Source organism: Cenococcum geophilum (genome assembly GCF_001692895.1).
Source record: "Cenococcum geophilum 1.58 unplaced genomic scaffold K441scaffold_79, whole genome shotgun sequence".
NCBI classification, from domain to species: Eukaryota; Fungi; Ascomycota; class Dothideomycetes; order Gloniales; family Gloniaceae; genus Cenococcum; species Cenococcum geophilum.
This window is the reverse complement of record NW_027137637.1, coordinates 297,006-319,658: the sequence shown is the minus strand read 5'-3', so window position 1 is coordinate 319,658 and position 22,653 is coordinate 297,006. Positions and strand designations below refer to the sequence as shown.

Below are 22,653 nucleotides of genomic sequence, written 5' to 3'. Positions count from 1 at the left end.
TAATTGCCGTATGCTATAGTTTCCTGTCTTAACCGTCCCCTATACGCGCCATCTCTTGTGGATTATTGTTTACTATATACGCCGTCCCCCCCGCCTACAGCCTATCGAAGGCGTAACGGATTTATCCGTAACCGCAATACCGAAAGGCGAGCGGGATACTATGTGTGTGCTCCAGGAATCTTTTCCACCTGGGCCCGAGTTGCCACCCCCTCTAGGAGGGACCAGTCCGTAGAGAGGAGACCGTAAAACCGTGTAGTCGTTATCTAGGCTACCAGGCAGTATAGTGCGGTTAACCGGTGAGTGACCGCATGCTCCGCGGGCGATCGCCCTAAGGGTTGGGAAGGGGTATATTTGTTCGTTCGTTCGCTCGCTCGTTCGTCGATCGTGAGGGTTCGTCGATGCTTCCAATTGGGGGTCGGGGGACGTTGAATCCGTCTCATCCATGAGGATTACACGGTGGGCTCGGGTAAGGGCGTAGTAGTTACTTACTGTGAAGGGGTACCGTCAGTATTAGGCGCTTACTCTATAGTTAAATTGTATTATTATATTTACCTATATACCTAGCCTATTAATAAGTCTACCGTAGTATATACTACAAGGCTTCGTTATAGGCAGATTATAGTAGAGAATGGTAGGTAGTTACGTAGCTGATAATTATATATAACTTTAAGCGGTACTACTATTCTTCTTCTTTCCTTTCTTTAGCTTTAGATCCTTATTAATAGACAATCTAATGATATAGGCTTACACGCCCCTTTTACTATATTAGTGCTTTAATTAACTAAGTCATTTATATTATCTAAAGCTTATATTACCCTCTGTAAGGGTACTTTTGGTCCCTTACTCGGCTACATCCCGGGAGCTCTCAGGGGCTGCCAAGGCTAGCCTTCGGCTAGGCCTTAGCCACCCCTTATAAGCTCCTCGGGCTTGCAGCCTCCTTCCTCCCCCATCGGTTCGTCTCTGTACTTAGGCTATTGCCTACCCTCATTACCATATCGTCCTCTTCCATCGACTCCCTATGTGACTCATGCTCGGCTTGCCTGCTCCCTACCGTACACCCTGGCAATACTGCCTTACACCCTCTTTCCCAAGAAGAAACTTAAATATATCTACAAACTATAAATGGGATCAGACCCTAAGAATATTGATAGATTAAACCCCTTAAAGAACTATTAAAAATTATCTAACGTCCCTACTACTATGCTAGGAAATATAGTAATCGGTAAAGCCGCTATAGGACCCTTATATACCTCTAATAGTAAAATAGTTACTATTTTAACCCCCTAAAAGAAGCTCGCGGCAGCTAATATTAAAATTAAATAGCTTTATAAGAGGGTAAGGATTAATTTAGTGTAGTGTAATATACTAAGGCCTTCTAAATTTTATTATTAAGCCATTGTTAAGATATTAAAGACCGAATTTTAGGGTTTTAGTGAGTTTTTGGGGTGGTACCACTCGCTTGTTGGTACCACGCTTATAAATTACGTTAGAGGTTTTGATTCTGGTGTTCGTGCACGGGCCTTATTTTCTTAGGCTACGTTCGGTTGCAAAAGCGTCAGATTGAATCCGAACTGAAAGTCCGGCAGAAAGAACGCGTTCCTTCCCAATTTGACACGCGTCTGTGGCTCTACTGGTTGCACGGACGTGTGCAATCTGAAGCCTTCAGATTTAAATCTGGAGCTCGAATTTAAACTGACGCCAAGACCTCAGTTCAGATTCTATATATAGTAAAGTGCGCCAAGTTTTAGCGTGTTTTTTTGGCGGTGAGAGGAACATCAAAAATTTTGTGGCTGGGTTCTGATTCTGAGGGATGCAACCGAACGATCGCGTCAGATTCAGATTTGACCTCCAGATCAGATTCATTCTGGAGCCTCCAGATTGATTCTGGAGTAGCAACCGAACATTCCCTTTAGGCTCTCGGCGCGCCTTCCATACAATTCTGCTCTTGGGACCCTGAATCTCTTATGTGCCGCTCCCGAGGAGATCAAGAAAATTCTGGGCTGGCTGCGTGAAGCTGCGCGTAGCTGCATGTTGCTGCATTAGAACAGCAAACCAATTTCGGGGTTTCAGAAGGTGTGGTTCATTATGTTAACAGGGCCATATGTATGTCAGCGGCACTGCAAGGTAAATTACTGAGCCTTCGTCGTCACACATCATCGGACAAAGCGATGGTATTGGCGAGGTGGGCATTGGTGCGAGGGTTCTTTGGAGTTGGGCTGATCGCATTCCTTAGTCGCAGATCGCTTCGGCCGCAGTATCAGCGCACGGGCGCACACTGCTTCAAGCACATGTTGCTTATCACGAGGATGTAGCGTCAAAAGCAGCGCCACAATGGATCAATATAGGCATATTAACCGCAGGTGGCTTCAATGTTCAGTAATCACGACAAAGACGGCTCAATATCTACCCTTGACCTCTGGAACTTCCCGAGGAACACTTGGAATGGTAGTCTGGATCCGCAAGGAGGATATGGGCAGCTGACGTATGTCGCAATGGAAATCCCACGCCTTTGGACGTTGCCCTGACTATTGTTCGGGCGATGCATGGTGTTTATGTTGTAGATTGGTGATTTGTGAGGCGAGCCAACCGCATGCTGCTTCCAGGAATTTAGCTCGACCCGACCCTGCGTTGTGACTGAGTAAGCCCTGTCGTTATACCAGACGTGTGGCACGATTACCAAGCCTTCTAACCTGGCAGAGACGCCTGCTTACTTTGAGGGCTTGCTGGCCACATTTCCCTTTGAACCTCTTCCAGTTACGTATCTGCTTTACACTGTCAGAGTCCTGAGGAATAGATTGCTCGTTACCTAGTTCAACGCCTAGTATATTGAGCTTTGTATCTGCTCAAAAATAAGACAGAGTCGCTATCCCGGAATATCCGTTCTCGTTCGATTACAGAACTACGCGCATTGGCAGCGAGCAATCATGACTTCTTCTGAGAGTGACGACCAACCGACCTCGAGAAAGCGCTCACGGACGAGTGCTAGCAGTGAGGATGCAAGTGCTGCCGGGAAAAAGGCTCGAGGAAGGCCCCGTGTTGATACCCAGGATGAGACCGCTGCCGACGTAAGTGAAACTTTCATTCTTCAGGAGATCCCCTATTGCTGTATTTGAGAAAAGAGAGGGGTATTTTTATGATGGCGTGGTGGCGCGAAGCAAAGCCAATGCGTACACACCAAGTGCCCTTTGCCACGGATCCGGCGTTTCTTTGCAGGCGCATCAAAATATCATTGGATGTTGTTGATTAAACACTGAGACCGCTTTGTGGAGCGACTTCGCAACTCCACTATACGCACTCAACTAAAGACTGAGAGTCACTTTGGGACACTTTCCGAAGTGCCTTGCGAATTAGAGCTAACCCCGTAGCAGCGTCGACGTACTCAGATTCGCCTTGCGCAGCGGGCTTACCGCCAGCGTAAAGAAACAACGATTTCTTCATTGAAGAAACAAGTCACGGAACTCCAGTCTGCAATCGATGAAATGAACCGGTCCTTCTTGCGTTTCAATGATTCGGCACTCAGCTCTGGGATCCTATCTCTACGACCCGAGCTGGCTAGGGAACTAAAAGTTACTACAGAGACCTTTGTGAAGCTAGCCCGAGCTGCTGCCATCAATGGAAGCGATAATAACGATGATGAGTTTGCAGAGGCCGACCTGGATCCTGCAGCAGAATTGCAACAAGCAACGGCAACAGCAAGGTCACCTCGCGAATCTCACACTACTCAAGCAAGCCGTGCAGTTGAGCCAGTACCAGAGCATACGGACATTGGATGGGGTTATTCTGCTCAGCTTGATGACTCGCCTAAGTCCTCGCCGCGTGAAACACTTTCGCCAACAACTTATTTTCCTGCTATGCGCAACTCGTCTTTCGCGGCCAACAATGATACTTCTCTCCTCCAACCCGTTTCTTACCAGAATACGCTTTCTACTTCTGACACATCTCTGAAGCAATCCACAGAATTACAGACTTCGAATCAGGATAACCAAGCCCTTCCGTTTGGCCTTATCGACGCCCTCATGCATAGCGTTTCGCCCAATTCCATCCAGCCCCAGACATATTTTGCAACCGTCCTCTCGCCTACCATGTCTCCACCTCCTACTAGAACACCTACGCCTCCAGCTGCATTGCCTTCCCTAGGTAAACAGCTCACCTTAAGGGCCCCATATACATACAGCTTTCAGGAAACAACCTTTGCCCGTAGACTAGCTCGCGCAGCGATCGAACGTGGCTTCCATTTACTCAGCATGGCCTCTCTTCGTCCCGCGGCCGTCAACCATGTTTTCAAGCTCTCACTACCCTACATTACCCGCGAACAGATGCTGCACAGGTTTCGATGTCTCCTCACAAAGTCTTCCGGTGAGCCTCTAGAATGTTGGCAGACTCCCTTTATCCATTTAGGTGGGGCAGGTACGCATTATCCTCGACGTGATGAGCATGGTAATGTTATCCAACCGCCCAATTCTTGGAATGTCAGGAGTATTGGGCCATTACGGAAATTAAGGTTGGAGAGCACAGTAGACCAGACCTTGAATCAAGAATTAGACATCGATCTGCGGGGATTTGAGGGCGAGTGGTTCGATGCGCACGATGTGGAGGGTTATCTTGAAGAGAAGGGCGTCCGTATAGACCCTCAAGCCTCATTTGCGGAAGCACTTGTCGACGCTGACGATAACCCTAACGATGGGCTGGGTAGTTTGGCCTACTCGTCGGGCGTGAATATCAACTTTGATGTAATGGACGTTGAGCGGACTGGAAAGGTTTTGGAAGTTGCGAGCCCCACTCAAAGCAGCGGTTCGGGCCACAGCACTAGCAGTGCTGATAGTGTTCCTACCAACAGCCCCCCACGCACACCCAGCATGTCGATGTTGGACCAGGTACTGGCCCAGAACGATGTACCCTATGGTCTCGACATGAGTTTTCAGGGTCTCACCGGCTATGGAACTCGGACCGATGTTGACACTATGGGAATGTTTGAGCCTTTGGGGCTCGACCTAGGTGGTGGCTTTGACAATGGTGGCTTCGCGGACATGGGCTTCAACCTGGGACTGGGGGTGGAACCTATCCCCGTGAAAAAGAAGGTCCCTGCTATTGTTGATGTATCGAGGCTGATTGAAGGTGAGTCTAGCTCCGTATCCGTTTCTTGTTGGATGGGTTGGCTAACTGTGACAAATAGAACTCGTGAAACGGGGCGTCTGTCTTGGTCGTGCGCCGGGTTTCCGCAGGAAAGATGTTGATCTAGCTTTCAAAACTTCTCTTATCCCTGCTTTCTAAGAATCCGAATACTCGTCTTTGACTACCCTTCTCCATTATCTGCAAAGAGAAAGATTTAATTTGGGGACGGCTTCAGGACAGCGCAGCTTGGCGCAATCTCAACGAAATGGCACTGGTCTGTTTGGACTTGGCGTTTGTAGGTATTGTTTTTTGAAGGAAAATATGTGTGGCGCAACCTTTTGGGATTCTATGGATTATAAATGGTATTAAAAGGACCTTTTAACTTAGATGGAACTGAGAGCTTGCAGGAGCCTGTGTATAGAACTCTTCTTTCCGCAAGATGGTTGGCAACCCCACTCGTTAGACTCTAAATTAAGTCCTTAATTCATGCGACTATGGAAATGCTACTGTCCGCAAATTGCGAGTTATGTTGTCTGTTCACCCGCTGAGTTAGGAAAGTGAGTAGGCCATATTCTGTGTTGATAAGTGAGTCCTTGCTGTCGCACGAAAAGGCTTGATCGGTAACGGATAGATGTAGAGTGTTACGAAGGTGGAGTTGGTGCGACCGTGGTATCGGTAATCTGCTGGACGACATGGGTGGTGAGCATTCTCTCTATCAAGCGAATCAGTGATCACGATTTATCACAGTCGTGGGGATGAAAGCAGTATTCTGCGGCTTCAAGGCGCGGAAGGGTTGGGGTGAACAATTTTTGGTGTTTGTCGGCGGCAGTTAGCGCGAGCTCTTTAAGCGAGACATGTCTTTAAGTTCCGCGGCGCTGAGTGCTTTCTATCCAATACAACTACCTGCTGCCCAAAGACGACCGCAGTGAAAGCACTTCGGACCGTCCTACAAATACACAAATATACGTCCTCTGACCAGGCACTCTTTGATACTGAACAAAAAGAGGCTTCAGAGGAGGCCGATCGCAGCGTCGCTGCCTTAGCGCTGACGTCGCCCGTCCCGTCCTTCATTGTCAACCCCGAAAGCGAACGGCGACATCTCGCAGCGGTAGAAGATAACGCTTATCCATTGAAAAGCTCCTCCTTTCATCATAAGATAGCCCTTGGTTCAGCCGGCATCATGTCCAACCAGGTAGTCGTCAGTGACCACCCAGCCTCGTTGTCTGCCCTTGCCCGGAACTGGGCGCTTGTGATCATAACACTATGCTAACGTCCATAATAGGGCCATATCTATGAGCAGGTCATCGCCAAGGTGATCATAGCTTCGCAGAACGATTTCGAAGAATTCGGAGTCGATCAGTCGACGCTGACGGAGATGCGAGAGGTGTGTGGCAACTTTTCTTTCGCTCAGCCTCTCAAATCAATTCTTTCTTCGCTCCCCCAACAATCTCCACGTTTCATATTTCCATAATTTTCAAATTTTGATTTTCGCAAAAGTGCTGTTGGCGATAAAATGCGAATGTTGGTCGTTCGGTGTTCATATGGCAGCCTGGGCGCGAAATGGTGGTGAGGCTCGCAAAAGCGGGGCTGGCTGTGTTGCCGACAGTCTCGCAGAATGTCGGGGCGGTGGTTGTATTTGGGGCACTTTTATAGCCCCAACCACCCACCAGACCCCCGCCAATTTTCCCCGACACTTTCCTGCCTTCGGCTTAGCCATCATGTGACTCATTTTCTTTTCCTGTTCTTTGGCAATATCTCAATCCTTTTTTAGTCTGTATTAGTATAATACGCCGAGGACTAATGGTTTTTTCCATAGGCATGGCAGCAGAAGTTGTCGGCTCTTCACGTCGCCCACTTCCCTTGGGATCCTCCTCCCCCTACTCAAGTTCAGAACCCCCCAACCGTACCGTCGAACGTACCTAAGACTGAGCCATCACCAACTCCCTCGAGCGCAGCACCGCCTCCTCAGCTAGCTCAAAACAACTATAGTGATATGTACATCAAGTCAGAATCGGGGTATGAAAATCCCGTAGCTTCATACTCTCACTCGAACGGTTATACTTCTGGTCTGGGCGATGTTGCAAATCAGCGTGCTCACAAAAATATACAAAAACTGTTCGGCCAGCAAGCGCATGCTGCGATTGCTACTCAAAACATGAACCAGCATGCAGGCGGTATTGCTTTACCTAATCAACAGCAGCGCCTCGGAATGCCAATCCCTGGTCAAGGCCAGCAGGTTCAGCGTCCCACTCAACCACTTGCACAACGCCAGTCCAACATCTACAACGCCCAAACCGATGGTTCTGGCGACTATTTGGATGATTGGAATACTGTAGTTGTTGCCAAGAACGCGCAGGGCGATGATGACCCGAATGGTAGACTCGCTGCTGATCGCATGATGCGCGCACAAGTCGAACAGATGGCGCAGCGCTTGGACAGCGGGTTGATGGTCCCTCTTGACGAACTACCGAAAGGCAAAAAGCGAAAGACCGCCGTTCGCAACCGCGGTCAACCATCGTCGGTTTTAGCTGCCGGTCCTTCTCATATGTCGCAGATTCCTCAGCTAGATGGCGAGCTAGGCCTTGAAGAGGATGAAGAAAAGAAAGAAAAGGATGAAGACGCCATTAACTCTGACCTCGATGACCCGGACGATGATTTGGACAATGGTGACGACGAAAACGACGATACTATGGACTACATGCTCTGCACATACGACAAGGTCCAGCGTGTTAAGAATAAATGGAAGTGCACGCTCAAGGATGGTATCCTTACGACTAACAAGAAAGAGTAAGTAAATAGGAGTTTCTGGACCTACTTCATATCGCTCTACAATTTCTCAATCTATCAATATGCATATTTTGCTCCGACATGACTAATGATTCCTCAGGTATCTCTTCCACAAAGCCACCGGCGAGTTCGAGTGGTGATAGGCTCGCAAATAGCTATCTCATTAATTAGGCGGACCAACTCCTCGAGTATGGCGCAATTAACTCAAGAATGCTAGAGATTTACGATTTACAATCCACCCCCTTCAAACTGTACAACACGGATTTTCATGGATTATACAGTATAACCGTTTTCTTCGTGGTAACCGATTCGGCCGAGCTGCTCGGCCGGGACTTTGGGTAACCGCACGCTCCCTTCCAAGTCAGCAATGCTCGGGGTTTTTTCAAGGTACTTTTTTTTAGGTTGCAAGAGTCTTGCTTGCGAAGCTCTCCGTCCTTCTTTTTGTCTGCTTTTTTCTCTGGTTTGAGGGCTCTAGATACACACACACCGGGCTGGCGGATGGAACCGGCTAGGTCTTCCTACAGGAAGTTGATCCTGGAGGGCGTTTGGTGATTTCTGAGTACTCGCTTTAAGCCGAGTTCGTGATGTTGGCTTCTGGTTACTGATCTGGTCCCGTGAACTACTTTTCTGCTGCGGCGAGCCCTTATACCTACCTATTAAAAGACCACAATTGAAGAATGATGATAAAGCTACACTGGCACTGCATGCATATACATGACATTTGTCTTATTCGATATGATATGTTACATTGTTGGTTATGCCTGTCGACTCTTCCTTGTTCAACATTGCTATCTACAACGATATCACACTCCACTTGTTTAAAGTACCTCAGCCTATTAGACCTCGTCATCATCTTCCTCCCCCTCGTCGTCCCCACCACTCTCATCTTCCACGCCCTCCTCATCCCCTTCCTCAGCTACATATGGCACGAAGCGAAAATCAACAAAACTTACCTTTCCCGGCTCAATTTCAATCATGAACTGCAAACTCATCACACCCTGCGCATCGCCGCGCACACTCACCTTGGTCGCCACAGCCATGGCACGCGCGGCTTTCTGCACAAGCGCAAATTTATATGTATTGCAGACGCGAGCGCCGGGGTCAGCGAGCTGGAATGTTTCAAGGAGGGATGAGGCGTCAGCGGCGGAGCCAGGGCCACTATCCGCGCTGGCGGTAGTGGAAGCGGCGGTGTTGAACTCGACGCGAGCGCTGCCGAGTGGACCGCTGGCGGAGAGGGCGAAAAAAGGGCGACCGCATTGCGTGCGCGCGAGCAGCGTTAGGCGAGACGGAGAAGTCGAGGCAAGCTCGCTGATGGCGTCGTGGAGCCAACTAGCACGCATGATGATTTTCAGGGCCAGTTCGTGCCGCGTGAACGGTATGTCGGTTGTGAAGGCTGGCTCGTACGTCGTTAAGGCGCATGTCGTCGTGGTGGTGGATTCGGTTAGGATGACGGAGAGGAGCGAGCCGGGGCCGGCGTAAGAGAGGCGGCAGAGGTTGTTCATGCCAAGTAGCTGGGTCGAGAAGGCTGTGGAAGGCGCGTCGCGCGACCAAAGGGGTCGGGAGGAGTTGGGGTCTGTGAGGCCAAATATTTGGAGGGTTTCGAGCAGAGAGGGGAGAGAAATTTGGAATGTTGGGGGCTCTGAGATACAGTTATCGGAGGTAACGGAGTTTTGAGAGGACGGGGAGTGGAGAGGCTGCGGTGGAGAGTTGTATTGGTAGCTTGTGAAAAGGGATTTATCTAGGAACGCAAGACCTAGGGAAGTTAGTTTGTACAAGGGATTGATGGTTTGACTTGGTCCGTATGTACCCTCCATGACGCTGGATTCTTCTACGCTAAATCTAAGCCCCTCTTCGGAAATTTGAACTTGAGCTTTCTCTGCAAAGCTAATACAACGTAGGAGGAGGTAGAGCTGTCTAGCAGAACTAGAGACAGCACTAAAAAGAGGACGTTCTTCTGGATCCACGTCCACCATCTTGCTGAGCTATCGAGCGAAGAGCGCGGTGGTTACAGCTTGTGTCAAAGGGTCTTCAATTCGATCGGAAATTTAGATTGACAATTTCTTGAAATTTCTTGAAATTTATATCATTTCTTGCTACTGTAGAGTACACGATACGACCACAACGCCGCGGTACCAGGTGGAGGGTATAGGAAAGAGGTTTTAGACGTAGACGCCGACCGCGCAGATCATATAGACTGCTCCAAATCTGGTAGAGATTAGCACAGCTCCTCACAGTTGATTAAAGATGTCCAATTACCCAAATGCTAACGAAGCTGGGACACCGAGCAGAGGGAGATTGACGAGTGACCGATCTAGAGTATGTGAGTAAAAATAAAGTCAATATATTGTGACAATATTGATATACTTAGCCCAAAGATGCCAGTGAGAATGAAAGCTGCAACAAGTTGTCAGTCGAGCTTCAAGCAGCTGGAAGAGCTTGGACTTACCAAGCAGGAGCAGAATGAATCCCACGGCAAATTGGGAGTTCTTGGAGACGGTTGTTTGGTAAGGCGAAGCAGAAGCAGCCTCCCAGATTTCGAGAAGTGGTGAAGACATGAAGTTAGCTCATAGGTGGTTCATGAGGATGTTCAATGTCGAGGTTGGAGTTGAATTGGCTTTCTGTCCTCAATGCCTGTTCAGCACGCTTATGTAAAGGCGGTGGCAGAATTGGGCTTGTCATTGATGGTGGCCGCTGGGCCTGACGTGCAAAGACAACGATGAATGAAAGAGGGAATCCATTTGCGGCTTCCTGCTTCTCCCTACGCCATGACTCCTGTCCTGAAAGAAGACGGTAAGTTCCATGTATTCTGCTTCTTCTTGCACATCTGCCCATCTCCGGCCTTTGCAAACACAACTCAGCTTGGCACCATGGGCACCCCTAAAGGACCGCAAAGCAACCAACAGCCTTCAAAAGAAGCGTGCGGCCCGTTCGAGTATATCACAGCGCTCAGAACTGACCGGGATATAGCGAAGCGCAAGGCCGATGAAGTTCTGGACACCGCAAGTCCCTCCAAAAGGCCAAAGCAGGACCTAGATTCACAATCCGAGGGCGGCGCCGTCCAGCCTCTCCCCAAGCCTGTACCCTTTCCAGAGAAGGTTCGTAATTCGCTAACGCGTCTTTGTGAATGTTAACTGACCACTCTGGTTGGTGCAGCCGGCTGTGATCGAAGAACGCAACGGTGAAATCGAATTCCGCGTTGTGAACAATGACGGCAAACGCGACAGCACTGTCATTCTGACCGGCCTAAAATGCATATTCCAGAAGCAACTGCCTAAGATGCCGAAGGATTATATAGCACGGTTGGTATACGATCGAACTCATTTATCCATGGCTATTGTGAAGAAGCCTTTAGAGGTGGTGGGGTGGGTACCGAAATCATTCATGGGAATTGATGAAGACCCTAACTGACTAATATTTTCTAAGAGGTATTACCTACCGGCCCTTCAAAGGTCGACAGTTCGCCGAAATTGTCTTTTGTGCCATCTCCTCCGATCAACAAGTGAAAGGCTACGGCGCGCATTTGATGTCACATCTGAAAGACTACGTCAAAGCAACTTCGGATGTCATGCATTTCCTGACCTATGCGGACAACTACGCCATCGGATACTTCAAAAAGCAAGGCTTCACAAAAGAAATCACGCTTGAGAAGCCACGATGGATGGGATACATCAAGGACTATGAGGGCGGAACAATCATGCAATGCAGCATGGTGCCCAAGATACGGTACCTGGAATCGGGAAGAATGCTGTTAAAGCAAAAGGAGTGCGTTCATGCCAAGATAAGAGCCGTTTCAAGGTCTTACAATCTTCACCCACCTCCCCCACAGTGGAAAGATGGCGTGAAGAAAATTGACCCTCTCTCTATTCCCGCTATCAAGGAGTCTGGGTGGTCTCCAGATATGGACGAATTAGCCCGTGCTCCCCGCCACGGACCGAACTACAATCAGCTCCTACATCTGCTAAACGATATGCAGAACAATAGCAACGCGTGGCCCTTTCAGCAGCCTGTCAATAAAGATGAAGTTGCGGACTATTACGAGGTTATTAAGGAGCCGATGGATCTGGCCACCATGGAAGAGAAACACGAGAATGATCTTTACCCCACCCCGGAAGACTTTATCAGAGACGCTAAGCTTATCTTTGATAACTGTCGCCGGTACAATAATGAGACAACGCCATACGCCAAGGCGGCAAACCGACTGGAGAAATTCATGTGGAGTAAGATAAAGGAGGTACCTGAGTGGACTGTAAGCTAACACAATTTTCCTCAAAGGTTATTGAACCAAATTGTACTGACTAGATCTGTAGCATTTAGAATCCGAACTAGGTGGTAAATAGGCTATTTCGGTGTGACTTAACCGATGAGTCTTCAATATATTTTTTTGGGCTGTATTCAGTGGCATGGGCACGGCGTATTTTGAGAAATTTTGGCGTATGGAACATCGCAGTTTATGGGCGGTCAGTAGTTAAGATATTTATGTTCACTATACAATAGCGTTTAGGCTACAAGCTATTGTTTGAGATTGATCCCTGTAAAAGTCTTTTATTAGGGCTGGTCTCTACGAAAGCTGGAAACAAGAATCATCTTTAGCCATGATCAAGCCGAGTTCTTATCCTTGATACTTTCGCTCTAGCATTCCGAATTCCCTTTGGCTCGTGGGCAACCGTTCTGAGAGCCATTCGTCTCTACAGAACCTATCGAATACTCTCATTAAACAAAGGAAAGAAGAAGATTATTATATACAAAAATATCTATATCTTAGCAACTTACCCTTTACTACGCAGACATGCTAGGGACTGGATTTTAGCGCGTAAACTTGGTGTGAAAGGCTCAGTCAACAGAACAGGATCTATTGGTAGCTAGGTAACTAGAATTCTAAGACGAGGAGTAGAAGGTCGTGTGTATTTATGAAATCTCTTCGAGGCGCTACTGCTGGATTTATATCGTCTTAATAGTACAGATCCTGAAATCATGCAAACTCGCATTCTATGCATGTATGAAGCAAATGGTCCCTTTAGGGATAGGTCAACATATCCGATTGACCACTCTTAATGCGCACCGTAATGCCCATTTATGCGTCTCGGCAAAGGCCACAAACATTACAATAACCCAAACGACAACTCCTGAAACAGTATAAGCAATTTTTTTTAATTCCCCCCTTCCCCCCGTCAGACGGCCGGCGGGTGTTCAGTCCCTTCTCCACAATTGCATCACACAACCTGCAGATCGTAATATCTGTCAGTATCCTTTCGGACGAGCGAGGCGTAACAAACAATAAGTGCTCACCTCGGCAATTGATTGTCTCTCAATAATCGATTTTTGCCTTTCGTTGCGTGACACACGATAGTACGTATCGCAGAAATCAGCACATTGCATGTATCTCAGGAAATCCTCATCATGAGTGATGACAATGAGCTGGAAGTTTGACTGCTGTCGGCGGACCTTGATAATTTCTGCCAGTGCTTCCGCTAGAGCACGAATATTGTCACGATCAAGATTCGTGGTAGGTTCATCCAGCGCGATGAGACCACAATTGACACCAAAACATTCGGCCAGAGCAAGCCGGATGATTATACTTGCGAGAACCTTCTGACCAGCGCTGCACCGTCCTCTCATGTCCATCTCTGCATCTTGCTTTACCATAACTACACGATAGTTGTAGGATTTGTTACCTTTGACGTTTCCATTGTCCGACCTAATGAGTATAGAGTCAACATCAGTCCCTTGGTATGTCTTTTTCCAGAGTTCTTCAATGATACGATTAATCTCCTCCATCTTGATTGTGTGGTACTTCATGATGGCCTTGTCCAAAGCGCCACCATATCGACCTAAGTCTTCAACTGCAGCCTTCGTCGTTTCCACCTTGATATGGGCTTCTTTGTACTTGTAGGCAGCATCTTTGTATTCGGTTTCCCAGTCTTGGAATAACTTCGTCAACTGGTCATCCTTAGACTTCATAGAACCGATAAGACTGGCTTGATCTGCTGTCAACTTGTTACGTTCCATCTGCCATTTGTTACCTTCACGCTCATAACGGTCCTTATCTGATTCTGCATTGTGTGACTCCAGTTGCTTGATTTCAATGACAACTCTATCAAGCTCGCGGCTACTCCGTCGGTATCTCAAGTTATCATTGATAGCACGCTTTGTATCGTCGGTATTACGAAGTTGGTCCTCAATTGCCTTGATTTCGATTGCGACCTGTCGCTGTTCACTCTCAATTCGGGAAACCTCTCCTCCCAGGCTTTCGATCTCTCGACGTGTGCGGGAAAGTTTTTGCGGACCCCCTCGTTCAAGGTATGAATTAATATCTTGATTAGCGACCTGGAGCTGGCGTACGCTGTCAGAGAGCTTCGAGGCCTCTTGCTGCAATTCCCGATCTCGGTCAGCGCCACGGCGGCTAATGTCGTCATATTTGGCTTGGGCCTGTGCAATCTTGGGTAGCAGATCTTGAGTTTCTTTGTCCAAACATCGTATTGCCTCTCGTTGCTCACTGTTTTGCGCTTTTAATTCTTCAACGCGCACTATAAGACTGCTCTTCTCCCTGAGCTGATAAACAGCAGTGCTAAGTTTCGACTTAATATCTCTAGCCTCAAGCTCCAGGCTGTTAATATAGCTTCGGGCACGCTCTCTGTCTGCCGATAGTTGGGTAAGAGAAGATTTCATAGATCTTGATTGTTCGTTCACTTTCTTCAAGTCGTCTTGAATCTTCTCTAGACCTCTGGACTTTCTGGAATCATTTTGTTTCGCAGCTAGATCGCTGATTTGTCTTTCAAAATTGTGGATCTCACTGTGGTGTTTTGCAATGTTTTGAACTGTCCTGGTAAAGGATTCGACCTCTCTCTTGGACTCCTGCTTCTCGTAAACAAGCTCGTCCTCTTTTTCGATTTTTTTGATGAGGTCCTGACGTTCGGTTTCTAGAGAAGCAGCTTCTGATTCCAAGGATGGGATTTCGATATCTCTGAGGCGGACCATTAGATCGTAGCTAGGCTTTGCTTTTTTGGCCCTCTCGAGTTCTGATGCCAAAAACTCAATTTCGCCAGCTGCTGCGTCATCAATGGCTTTCTCTACAATCTTTTCGAGCTTAGAAATAAATGCAGCTCTCGAAAACCCCTTCTCATCCTTGAGCTGCCTGCTGCACAGACGACACATATTCTTCTCCCTAGCAGTTCCTAGACAATTCTTGAAATAATCTTGTTGGGCTGAGAAGTTTGCTTGGTCTGTGCTTTCATTTTGGTATAGAGTTTCTCGATGTCGGAGAATACTTTCGAAGTCCGATATCTCTTCGTCGTCATCAAGTGCTTCGCGTACTACTTTCTCACACTCATGAAGTTCTCTGAGTTTTTTGCCACGCTCGGATTGATTTGTTGTGATCTTGAATTTCACCTGTTCAAGCTCGCGGCTCGTGCCGTCTCGCTGCGACTCGGCTTCTTTAACCTCCGAGGTTCGCTGAAGAAGGGTGGTCTGAAAGTCGTGTTCAAGAGAAGAAGGGCCCCAGCCGGTTCCAATGACTTGAGTGATGTGGTCTCCGTGTGCACCTTTCATTGTATCAAGGCTTCGTTCCCGGTCTTTCACCTCCTTCTGTAGGAAATCCAATTGAGCTGAGTCGCGAGCTTGCCTTGTCCCTTCAATAAGCTCTGTGTCAAGCTGCTCCTTCCTGTCATCCAATGCTCGGAGTTCGATATCCAGGTCTTGGATTTGCTTATCCCAATTCGCAGTGCTGAGATCAGTTTTGGCTTTTATAAGCCGATGTTCAATGTCTTCGTTAGTAGAATCTAGTATGGCCTTGCCGCCCTCGTCGATTTCAATCTTATCAAGTTCCGACTGGAAGCTAGCCATCCTCTTGTCATTAGTAGCAATCTGAGCTTTAGATGTCTCTTTTCTCTGACTTAAGGCGGATTTGCGTTCATTTAGTTGGTTGAGAGCTAGTTGTGCCTTCTTCAGTTCCTCTTGTGTTTCCCTACGAGCCCGCTCGAAAGCAGCGTTTTGATCTCTTGACATCTTGCCTATCTTCTCCACGAAGTCTTGGACGTGCCCATCGGTCACTTCAAGATCGAAACCACGGACTCCATGTCGGCGAGCAGTCTCTTTAACTAGGGTCTCACGGTGCTGAACTTGACGTTCGTATTGGTCCTTTTCAGCCTCGAATTTGCCGAGTTCACTGTGTTTGACACCTAGCGAACAACGATTCTCTTCTAGCTCTTTTGCGAGGTCTGAATAACGCACCCTCTGCATCTCCTGGTCCTCTTTATACACTGCTACTCTTTCCTCATATCGATCTAGGATAGACTGAAGATCATCATCTGAATCCGTCATTTCTTTAATATTGTGCTTCAAATCCTCTACATTGCGTTGCAATCCCTTCGCCTCGATGCGTTTGCCCTCAAGGCGTGCAACGATTTGCTCATATCTTGCCGCTTGACTCCATGCTTCCTGTGACTTTTTGGCGGCATCTTCAATATTTTCACGAAGATTATCAGCTTGGGTACGGAGTCGCTCGATCTCATCGTAAAGTTCCGTGGATTGCTTTTCAGCCCGATCACCCTTGTCTTTGTTTTCTTTAGCGTGTTGTTCGATAAGCTTGTACTTTGTAAGCTCTTCATTCTGCTTCTTTCGCAGAATCTTGATGTTATCGATGGCTTTGGTGTACTTTAGCGCTTCAAATATCTCATCAAATCTCTTCTTGAGAACACCAGGCTCACTCATCGGCCATAAGCTGTTATCTTGGTGACAAAAGATCACAGATTCGAGTATGGCCTTTGAGACGCCCAGATACTGGGGCATAATTTGGTCAAGCTCGGCTACTCGTGACGAAATAGCAGTCCGCTCGCCATCTTTTACCATTAACAGTTGACCCTCAAGGGTCTTTAGGGTTCTTGTGGTCTTTTCGACAGTCAGCTGCAGACTACGAGTAGCAACCATTTTTGCTCCAGTGGTAGATTTGAAAGAAAGTTTGACTTGAGCCAAAACCTCCTTCTCACCACACAACTATATGTGTCAGTTGACATCTATGTTACAGGGAGCTTCTGAATCTTGAACCTTTGGGTCATGAATGAAGGCACCTCCTTTACTATTAGGAGGTTGCTCTCCAGTAGTAGCATATTTAAGGCATTCGATAATAGTCTGAGGAAACAAAAAGTAAGTGAGTAGGTCTAACTGGAAGGGTTTCGGCATCTCACAGTCTTTCCAGAGCCGTTATATCCGACAATGAGAGTCAGTGGAGCATGGAACTGAATAGTCTCGCTCCGGGTGTTGTCGAATGAGCGGACGCTAGATTATGTTAGCAGGGCACCTCGTCCGACCGCTAGAGAGTTGAGGATTTACCCTAGAATCGACAACTTGTCAATTTTGGCTAGAGATACAATAGTTAGAACTTCTTTTATGGAGAGAAAACACGTCGACGGAAAGTCTGTTGGTCGCCACGTACACCTTGAGGATGAGAAAGTCAGCGAGTAGTCCATTTGTAGATGCGAGAATTGATTAGCTCACATGTTGTAAAGCTCTCAGGTTTTCTAGGAGAGTCCCCCCTTTACCCTTGTTTCGGTTGTGTCGGATGTTGTGGTCAACTTTGAGTTCTTGTAGGATGTCGAGATGTCGCCGCCTGGAGTCACGAAAACATGTGAGCTACAAGTATGGGCCACCTCGTGCACGGTCCTACCTCATGCACGGTTTTCCCCCACCAAAATACACCAAAACTCACCCCCTTAAAAAATTCATAACTTAATAATTATAAAAGCTATTAAGATAAAATTTTTAAATAAAATTTATTGTTTAATAAAATTAAACTAAGATTATAATATATATTTTAAAACTTATTTTTAATAATAATTATATATATATATATGTTATGATATTCAATTACGCTGTTACGGCTCCCGTTAAGGTCCATGCAGCGGGTCTATATGGGTATATATATATACATGTATAAGAGGGAAACCGTACAGCTGGGGCCGGATAAAACTTCTCCTTCTCTTGTTATACGGCCTATATAGCCTCTCTTCTGATTAGTAACTGCCAAGCACGAGTAGACGTCTCTTTGAGGCGCTACAGAAAAGCCATCTTGATGCGTACTCCTGGGTCTATCCGGTGGGGTGTATAGCTAGGGCCTGGGTTCCGTTCCTGGCTGCTCCGGTTATCCAGGTAGGCGTGGGCCGGTGGCCCATAAGGCTGGTGGTGGTGTAGAAGGTTCCGTCGTCTGCATCTGCGTTGACGTACGCAGCTCTGTAACTTGCCAAGTTTTGCCAAGTTTTGCTAGGATGTCAACTTCTGCCAAATTCTGCCAGGTTACCAAATTCTGCCAAATTCTGCCAGGTTGCCAAAGTTCTGCCAAATTCTGTCAGGTTATCAAATTCTGTCAAATTCTGCCAGGTACCAAATTCTGCCAAATTCTGCCAACTTCTATATATATATATATATTAGTTTAAATTTTAGATTATTTTATTAAAAGCTTAATTTTTAAGTATTAGAAGACTGGAAAGTGTATAAAGTGGGACCGTGCACCATTCTTCTACAACGCCACGTTCTAGGTGAAAGTGGCTAAACTGAGGCGTAGAAATGCCCCCCAATCACCTTGACGATGTGCATGGTCAACCCTGCTGTGATCATGTTCAATTGCACCTCACCACCTCTCGTTCAGGAGCTTTGGGTTCTATCTACCTTCTGTTTTACTTTACTCTCCTTAACTCACCGAGCGCATGAGATATTTGCGCTCATCACGTAATCATGTACCAGAATGGCGGCTCGCTGCCGGGTGATGTATGTGCGCACCTCTTACAAGGGCCCCAGCTAACGCTGACCGAACGCACGGAAGATGGCAGGCGTCGCACCCATGACAGAACTCGCAATGAACCAAAACACAGATCTGATACCAGGTCTCGACGTCGACATGATGCAGATGGACATGGACCTCTCTCAAATAGACCCTGACAATCAGAGTCAACCAACCCAGTCGTACAACACCCCGATCATGCCGCAGCAGCAACTTGTGCAATCTGCTGGTGGCTCTGTTGACCCAATCGATGCCTACACTGTTATGCAGAACGCTTCCATGTCGGGTGCTGGTGCTGGGCCATTGCCTATGGGTTTTGGGGCGCAGAGTATAAACACCTCTGGGAGTACTCTGACCGAGTTCACGAAGCGACGCAACTGGTCGCAGCGTGTCCTAGAAGAACTTCGAGATTTTTTGCACATCCTGACGCCGGATGGCTGCATTCTGTACGTTTCGCCATCGTGCAGATACCTCACAGGCTACGATCCCAGTCAACTAGTGGGCCGTTTCATCGGCGACTTCATTCATCCAGACGATAGTGGCATCTTTGTCCGTGAGTTTAACGAATCAATCGCTTCTGGCAATCCCCTCCGCTTCTTCTACCGCTTCCGTAAGGAGGATGGCTCATGGGCTATCTTCGAATCCCATGGCCATCCCCACCTCTCATCAGAAGCAGCTACTTTCGGCCCAAAGAATGGCAGCACATTCTGCCGGGGCTTCTTCATGATGTCAAGGCCCTATCCCACCAAAAACGCCGCGCTCCTCGACTCCTTTCTCGAACACAAGATAGAAAATGAGAGACTCACAAAACGGATCGCAGAGCTGAAGCGCGAGGAGCAGGAAGAGCAAGAAGCCCAGGAAAGGCAATGGCTTAAGAAAGCAGAAGGTCATTCCTCTGCTACGCCCTCCGAAGCTCAACGCATTGACATACGGAGTGACGGTGACACTGCCTCCAGCGCTGCATACAGTAGTATGCCGCCGCCAGCCAAACCAGCCATTTCGAACACTGCCCTCACCCGCCAAAACCTTGACGAGGCACTAGCCGCAAGCAAACCTGACAGCATTAATGACAAAATGGCGCGCTATGAGGGCGCTACACACCTAGAAACCATCGAGATGCTGACGGGACTGCGGTACCGGGACGGAGAGCGCTCACAAGGCATCAGCACTGGAGATGCCAGTCCACTACTCATCAGAGGCGACGTTGGGATTCAGATTTCGCTAGATAAGGATGGGAGGGGTTCTTCAGATAAAAAGAAAAAGCTGAAGATTGCAGACGAGTATGTGTGCACAGATTGTGGGACATTGGATTCGCCAGAGTGGAGGAAAGGCCCGAATGGGCCGAAGACATTATGCAATGCTTGCGGATGTAAGTTAGTTATTTCATTCTTTGGATCTCATTTGCCTTTCTTGGATCTCAATCACCAATTAACTGTTGATATACGATTACCACCAGTGATCTTTCTATTTTGACATAGATTACTAACAAGCTACAGTGCGCTGGGCGAAAAAAGAAAAGAAGAAACAAAGCACCACATCGGGTCACCGGACATCCAGTATCCCTATGCAGGCTAGTACTAACACTAACAGCAGCTGAACCTTGTCGGATGTTTAGCGTCTATAATTTGAATGTTCTATGACGGGAAAAGCGGGATAACAACTGCCAACATCAAACACGGCTTTTCTAGTAATTTCGCTGAGGGCTATGCTGTAGCAAAGTCGGAAACGGTCCTTCACAGCACAATCACGCCGCTACGAGCTACCTAGGTCAAGAAAACAAGTAAGAATAACGCAAAGTGTTGAATGTTTTAGGAACACTACTGGCCAGGGACAAGGAATGGGCATGTGATTGGACGCTAATTGTGATGGGAGAAAACTCCATGTCGGTACGGACACGGACATTTCCCCTTGATTTATGATCAAACGATACCAGATCTCTTGGATCTCAATTATTATTTCATCAATATCTCGTGTAACCTTATTTACGGCCTCTAATGCCAGTAAAATTATAAAAGATTTTCTATGCTTGTTAATCTATTTACGACAGGGGCCGGGCCCAACTATTAAATTACAAGCTGTTCCGTTCCAATTTTACCCGTAGATTAGATTGGTTTTAGAGGCATTGTATTTTATTTATATACTTGCCTATTTATCTATTCCGCTTTATTTATTTTATAATTTAATTTTCTTAATCTAGTAGAGGCTATAATTATACTAAAGCTTTTGATATATTTTATACAGTTTTATAAAACTAAAGTAGTATAAAAATAGTACAGAAGAGTTTTAGACGTGGAATTTAAGAAACTCTAAAGGCTATAAAAGCTATAATATTAATAGGTAACGGTACAGTAGATAGCTATATATAGTTGCGAGGTGTTACGGACCTTATATCAGCAGTAGTACAACTACTTAGAGCCAAGGGACAAAGGGTAACCTAGTCGCGTGTTAAGTCAGACCACAGTTCGGAACGTAGGAACGCGAGGAACGTACCAACGTACTGACGTACCAACGTACTCAGCACATTTCTTAGGCGCAAGGACCACAGTCCCTACCTTAGATAGTTCTCTCTTTATAGTAAATCTTAAAATATAACTAGAGTTAATCTATTAGGTAACTACTCTACTAGTTATATTTACGTTATTAACTTCTTATTTACCTATATACCTAGCCTATTAATAAGTCTACCGTAATAACTACTATAAGGCTTCGTTATATATTTACTACCTAGTTATAGTATTAATAAAGTTAAATAATATACTACTTAGGATAGCACCTATAATAACGCTTGTAACGGCTCGCATAAATACCTCTAAACTAAGGCTTATAGAATGCTATCTTACAAAGATACTAAGCTAAGGAGAAGGAAAGGGGGTCGCTAGGGCTAGTGTAAATAAATAAGTAGCGCGAGTCGCTAAGGCACTAGTAGTAGGCGAGCTAATAGTAGAAAACAGTACTAGACAGTATACGATAATATAAGACAATATAATAGATGGCAGAATATAGCAGAACTTGGGCAGAATTTAGCAGGTAACGCGCTTTAGCACCATTATAACGCTAGGAGGATTAACCTTAAAGTCTTAAGGAGATATAAGTATAGCGGATAGCGGCAACTTATAGATAGTTATAATAGATAGACTTAAAGAAGTAATAGATTACATTAATATTAATTAAGTAGACTTTAAGGTAAAACTTAATAATTTTAGGATAATAAAGATTAAGATGCTATTAATTAAGCGATTCTTAAGAGAAAAGTTAAACTTAAAGGGTTTCTTATATAAATAAAACTTAAGATATAATATAAGGGAGCTAAGCTGCCTGCGCTATTAGACTAAGTCACGTATATAGGGTTGTTCTTAATAAGTTGGATATTAAAATAGTTTAAACCCTACTTAATAGAGGTATAAGTAAATAGAGTAGCCGGAACTAATAACCTAGAAGTTTAGTATATATTCTTAATATAAAATAGACTTATAAATAGACTTATATAGATATATAGAGACCTAGAATTAACAGTAATTATAAAATAGTAATTATATAAACTTATATAAAGAGTATTAGCTATAGACTATATAATATAGTTTTAGATACTAGTGGCGCAAATTAAGTAAAATAAAGGGCTATAACTGGTATATAGTTTCTGCGGCGTCTCTTATTAAACGGCTTATAGCGTAGCATAACTAACCACTAGAAGTAGTATAATGATTAATATTACTATTTAGCTTATTCTTAAGTTAGTTAAGGAAGGAGTATAGTTTATTTCTTTTATCTAAATAGGTAGGAGAATTAGGAAGATATTTAATAATAATAATTCATTGCTTAACGTCCGATTTGGATCCCTATTGGGCCCACGCGGACTACTCCTTATATACATATAGGGAGAAAACTCTATTTAAGAAAACCCCGTAATCTATCTCCCCGCCTTTTAGGACTCGCCTATAAGGCGCCTATAGGGCGCCTACAAATCACCTGTGGTGCTCCTACTACCT

General features: G+C 46.2%; 6 protein-coding genes across 6 annotated transcripts; 4 read left to right on the top strand and 2 right to left on the bottom strand.

Moving 5' to 3' along the window:
- The first annotated feature begins 2,706 nt into the window (after positions 1-2,706).
- Positions 2,707-5,610, top strand: K441DRAFT_670112 (uncharacterized protein). Its single transcript, XM_067650229.1, has 3 exons — positions 2,707-3,065; positions 3,369-5,115; positions 5,174-5,610. Exons 1-3 carry the CDS (start codon positions 2,925-2,927, stop codon positions 5,269-5,271), a joined length of 1,986 nt encoding a protein of 661 aa, XP_067497291.1. The 5' UTR covers positions 2,707-2,924; the 3' UTR covers positions 5,272-5,610.
- A 682-nt stretch (positions 5,611-6,292) lies between these two features.
- K441DRAFT_690935 (transcription factor IIA, alpha/beta subunit) lies at positions 6,293-8,039 on the top strand (the record flags this gene model as incomplete). The annotated part of the gene is made up of 4 exons (XM_067652437.1): positions 6,293-6,310; positions 6,395-6,496; positions 6,929-7,899; positions 8,000-8,039. The coding sequence occupies 4 exons, from the start codon at positions 6,293-6,295 to the stop codon at positions 8,037-8,039; spliced, it is 1,131 nt and encodes a 376-aa protein (XP_067497290.1).
- Positions 8,040-8,593: 554 nt separating this feature from the next.
- K441DRAFT_670108 (Rad1-domain-containing protein) lies at positions 8,594-9,728 on the bottom strand. Its single transcript, XM_067650228.1, has one exon. The coding sequence runs from the start codon at positions 9,711-9,713 to the stop codon at positions 8,736-8,738; it is 978 nt and encodes a 325-aa protein (XP_067497289.1). The 5' UTR covers positions 9,714-9,728; the 3' UTR covers positions 8,594-8,735.
- Positions 9,729-10,006: 278 nt separating this feature from the next.
- On the bottom strand, positions 10,007-10,496 carry K441DRAFT_670107 (uncharacterized protein). The gene is made up of 4 exons (XM_067650227.1): positions 10,346-10,496; positions 10,264-10,293; positions 10,156-10,210; positions 10,007-10,104 (listed from the first exon to the last, which is right to left on the bottom strand). Exons 1-4 carry the CDS (start codon positions 10,452-10,454, stop codon positions 10,059-10,061), a joined length of 240 nt encoding a protein of 79 aa, XP_067497288.1. The 5' UTR covers positions 10,455-10,496; the 3' UTR covers positions 10,007-10,058.
- A 270-nt stretch (positions 10,497-10,766) lies between these two features.
- On the top strand, positions 10,767-12,154 carry K441DRAFT_592463 (uncharacterized protein; the record flags this gene model as incomplete). The annotated part of the gene is made up of 3 exons (XM_067644882.1): positions 10,767-10,994; positions 11,053-11,261; positions 11,323-12,154. 3 exons carry the CDS (start codon positions 10,767-10,769, stop codon positions 12,152-12,154), a joined length of 1,269 nt encoding a protein of 422 aa, XP_067497287.1.
- Positions 12,155-18,621: 6,467 nt separating this feature from the next.
- On the top strand, positions 18,622-20,264 carry K441DRAFT_690931 (uncharacterized protein; the record flags this gene model as incomplete). The annotated part of the gene is made up of 3 exons (XM_067652436.1): positions 18,622-18,654; positions 18,710-20,036; positions 20,164-20,264. The coding sequence occupies 3 exons, from the start codon at positions 18,622-18,624 to the stop codon at positions 20,262-20,264; spliced, it is 1,461 nt and encodes a 486-aa protein (XP_067497286.1).
- Between the last annotated feature and the right edge of the window lie 2,389 nt (positions 20,265-22,653).

Bases quoted from the DNA above. Each gene is read 5' to 3' on its own strand.
- K441DRAFT_670112 (XM_067650229.1), top strand. From the start codon at position 2,925: ATGACTTCTTCTGAGAGTGACGACCAACCGACCTCGAGAAAGCGCTCA. The intron at 3,066-3,368 runs GTAAGTGAAACT...ACCCCGTAGCAG, and splicing joins AGGATGAGACCGCTGCCGAC to CGTCGACGTACTCAGATTCG. The intron at 5,116-5,173 runs GTGAGTCTAGCT...TGTGACAAATAG, and splicing joins TGTATCGAGGCTGATTGAAG to AACTCGTGAAACGGGGCGTC.
- K441DRAFT_670108 (XM_067650228.1), bottom strand. From the start codon at position 9,713: ATGGAGGGTACATACGGACCAAGTCAAACCATCAATCCCTTGTACAAA.
- K441DRAFT_670107 (XM_067650227.1), bottom strand. From the start codon at position 10,454: ATGTCTTCACCACTTCTCGAAATCTGGGAGGCTGCTTCTGCTTCGCCT. The intron at 10,211-10,263 runs GTATATCAATAT...CACATACTCTAG, and splicing joins CACTGGCATCTTTGGGCTAA to ATCGGTCACTCGTCAATCTC. The intron at 10,105-10,155 runs GTAATTGGACAT...AATCTCTACCAG, and splicing joins CCAGCTTCGTTAGCATTTGG to ATTTGGAGCAGTCTATATGA.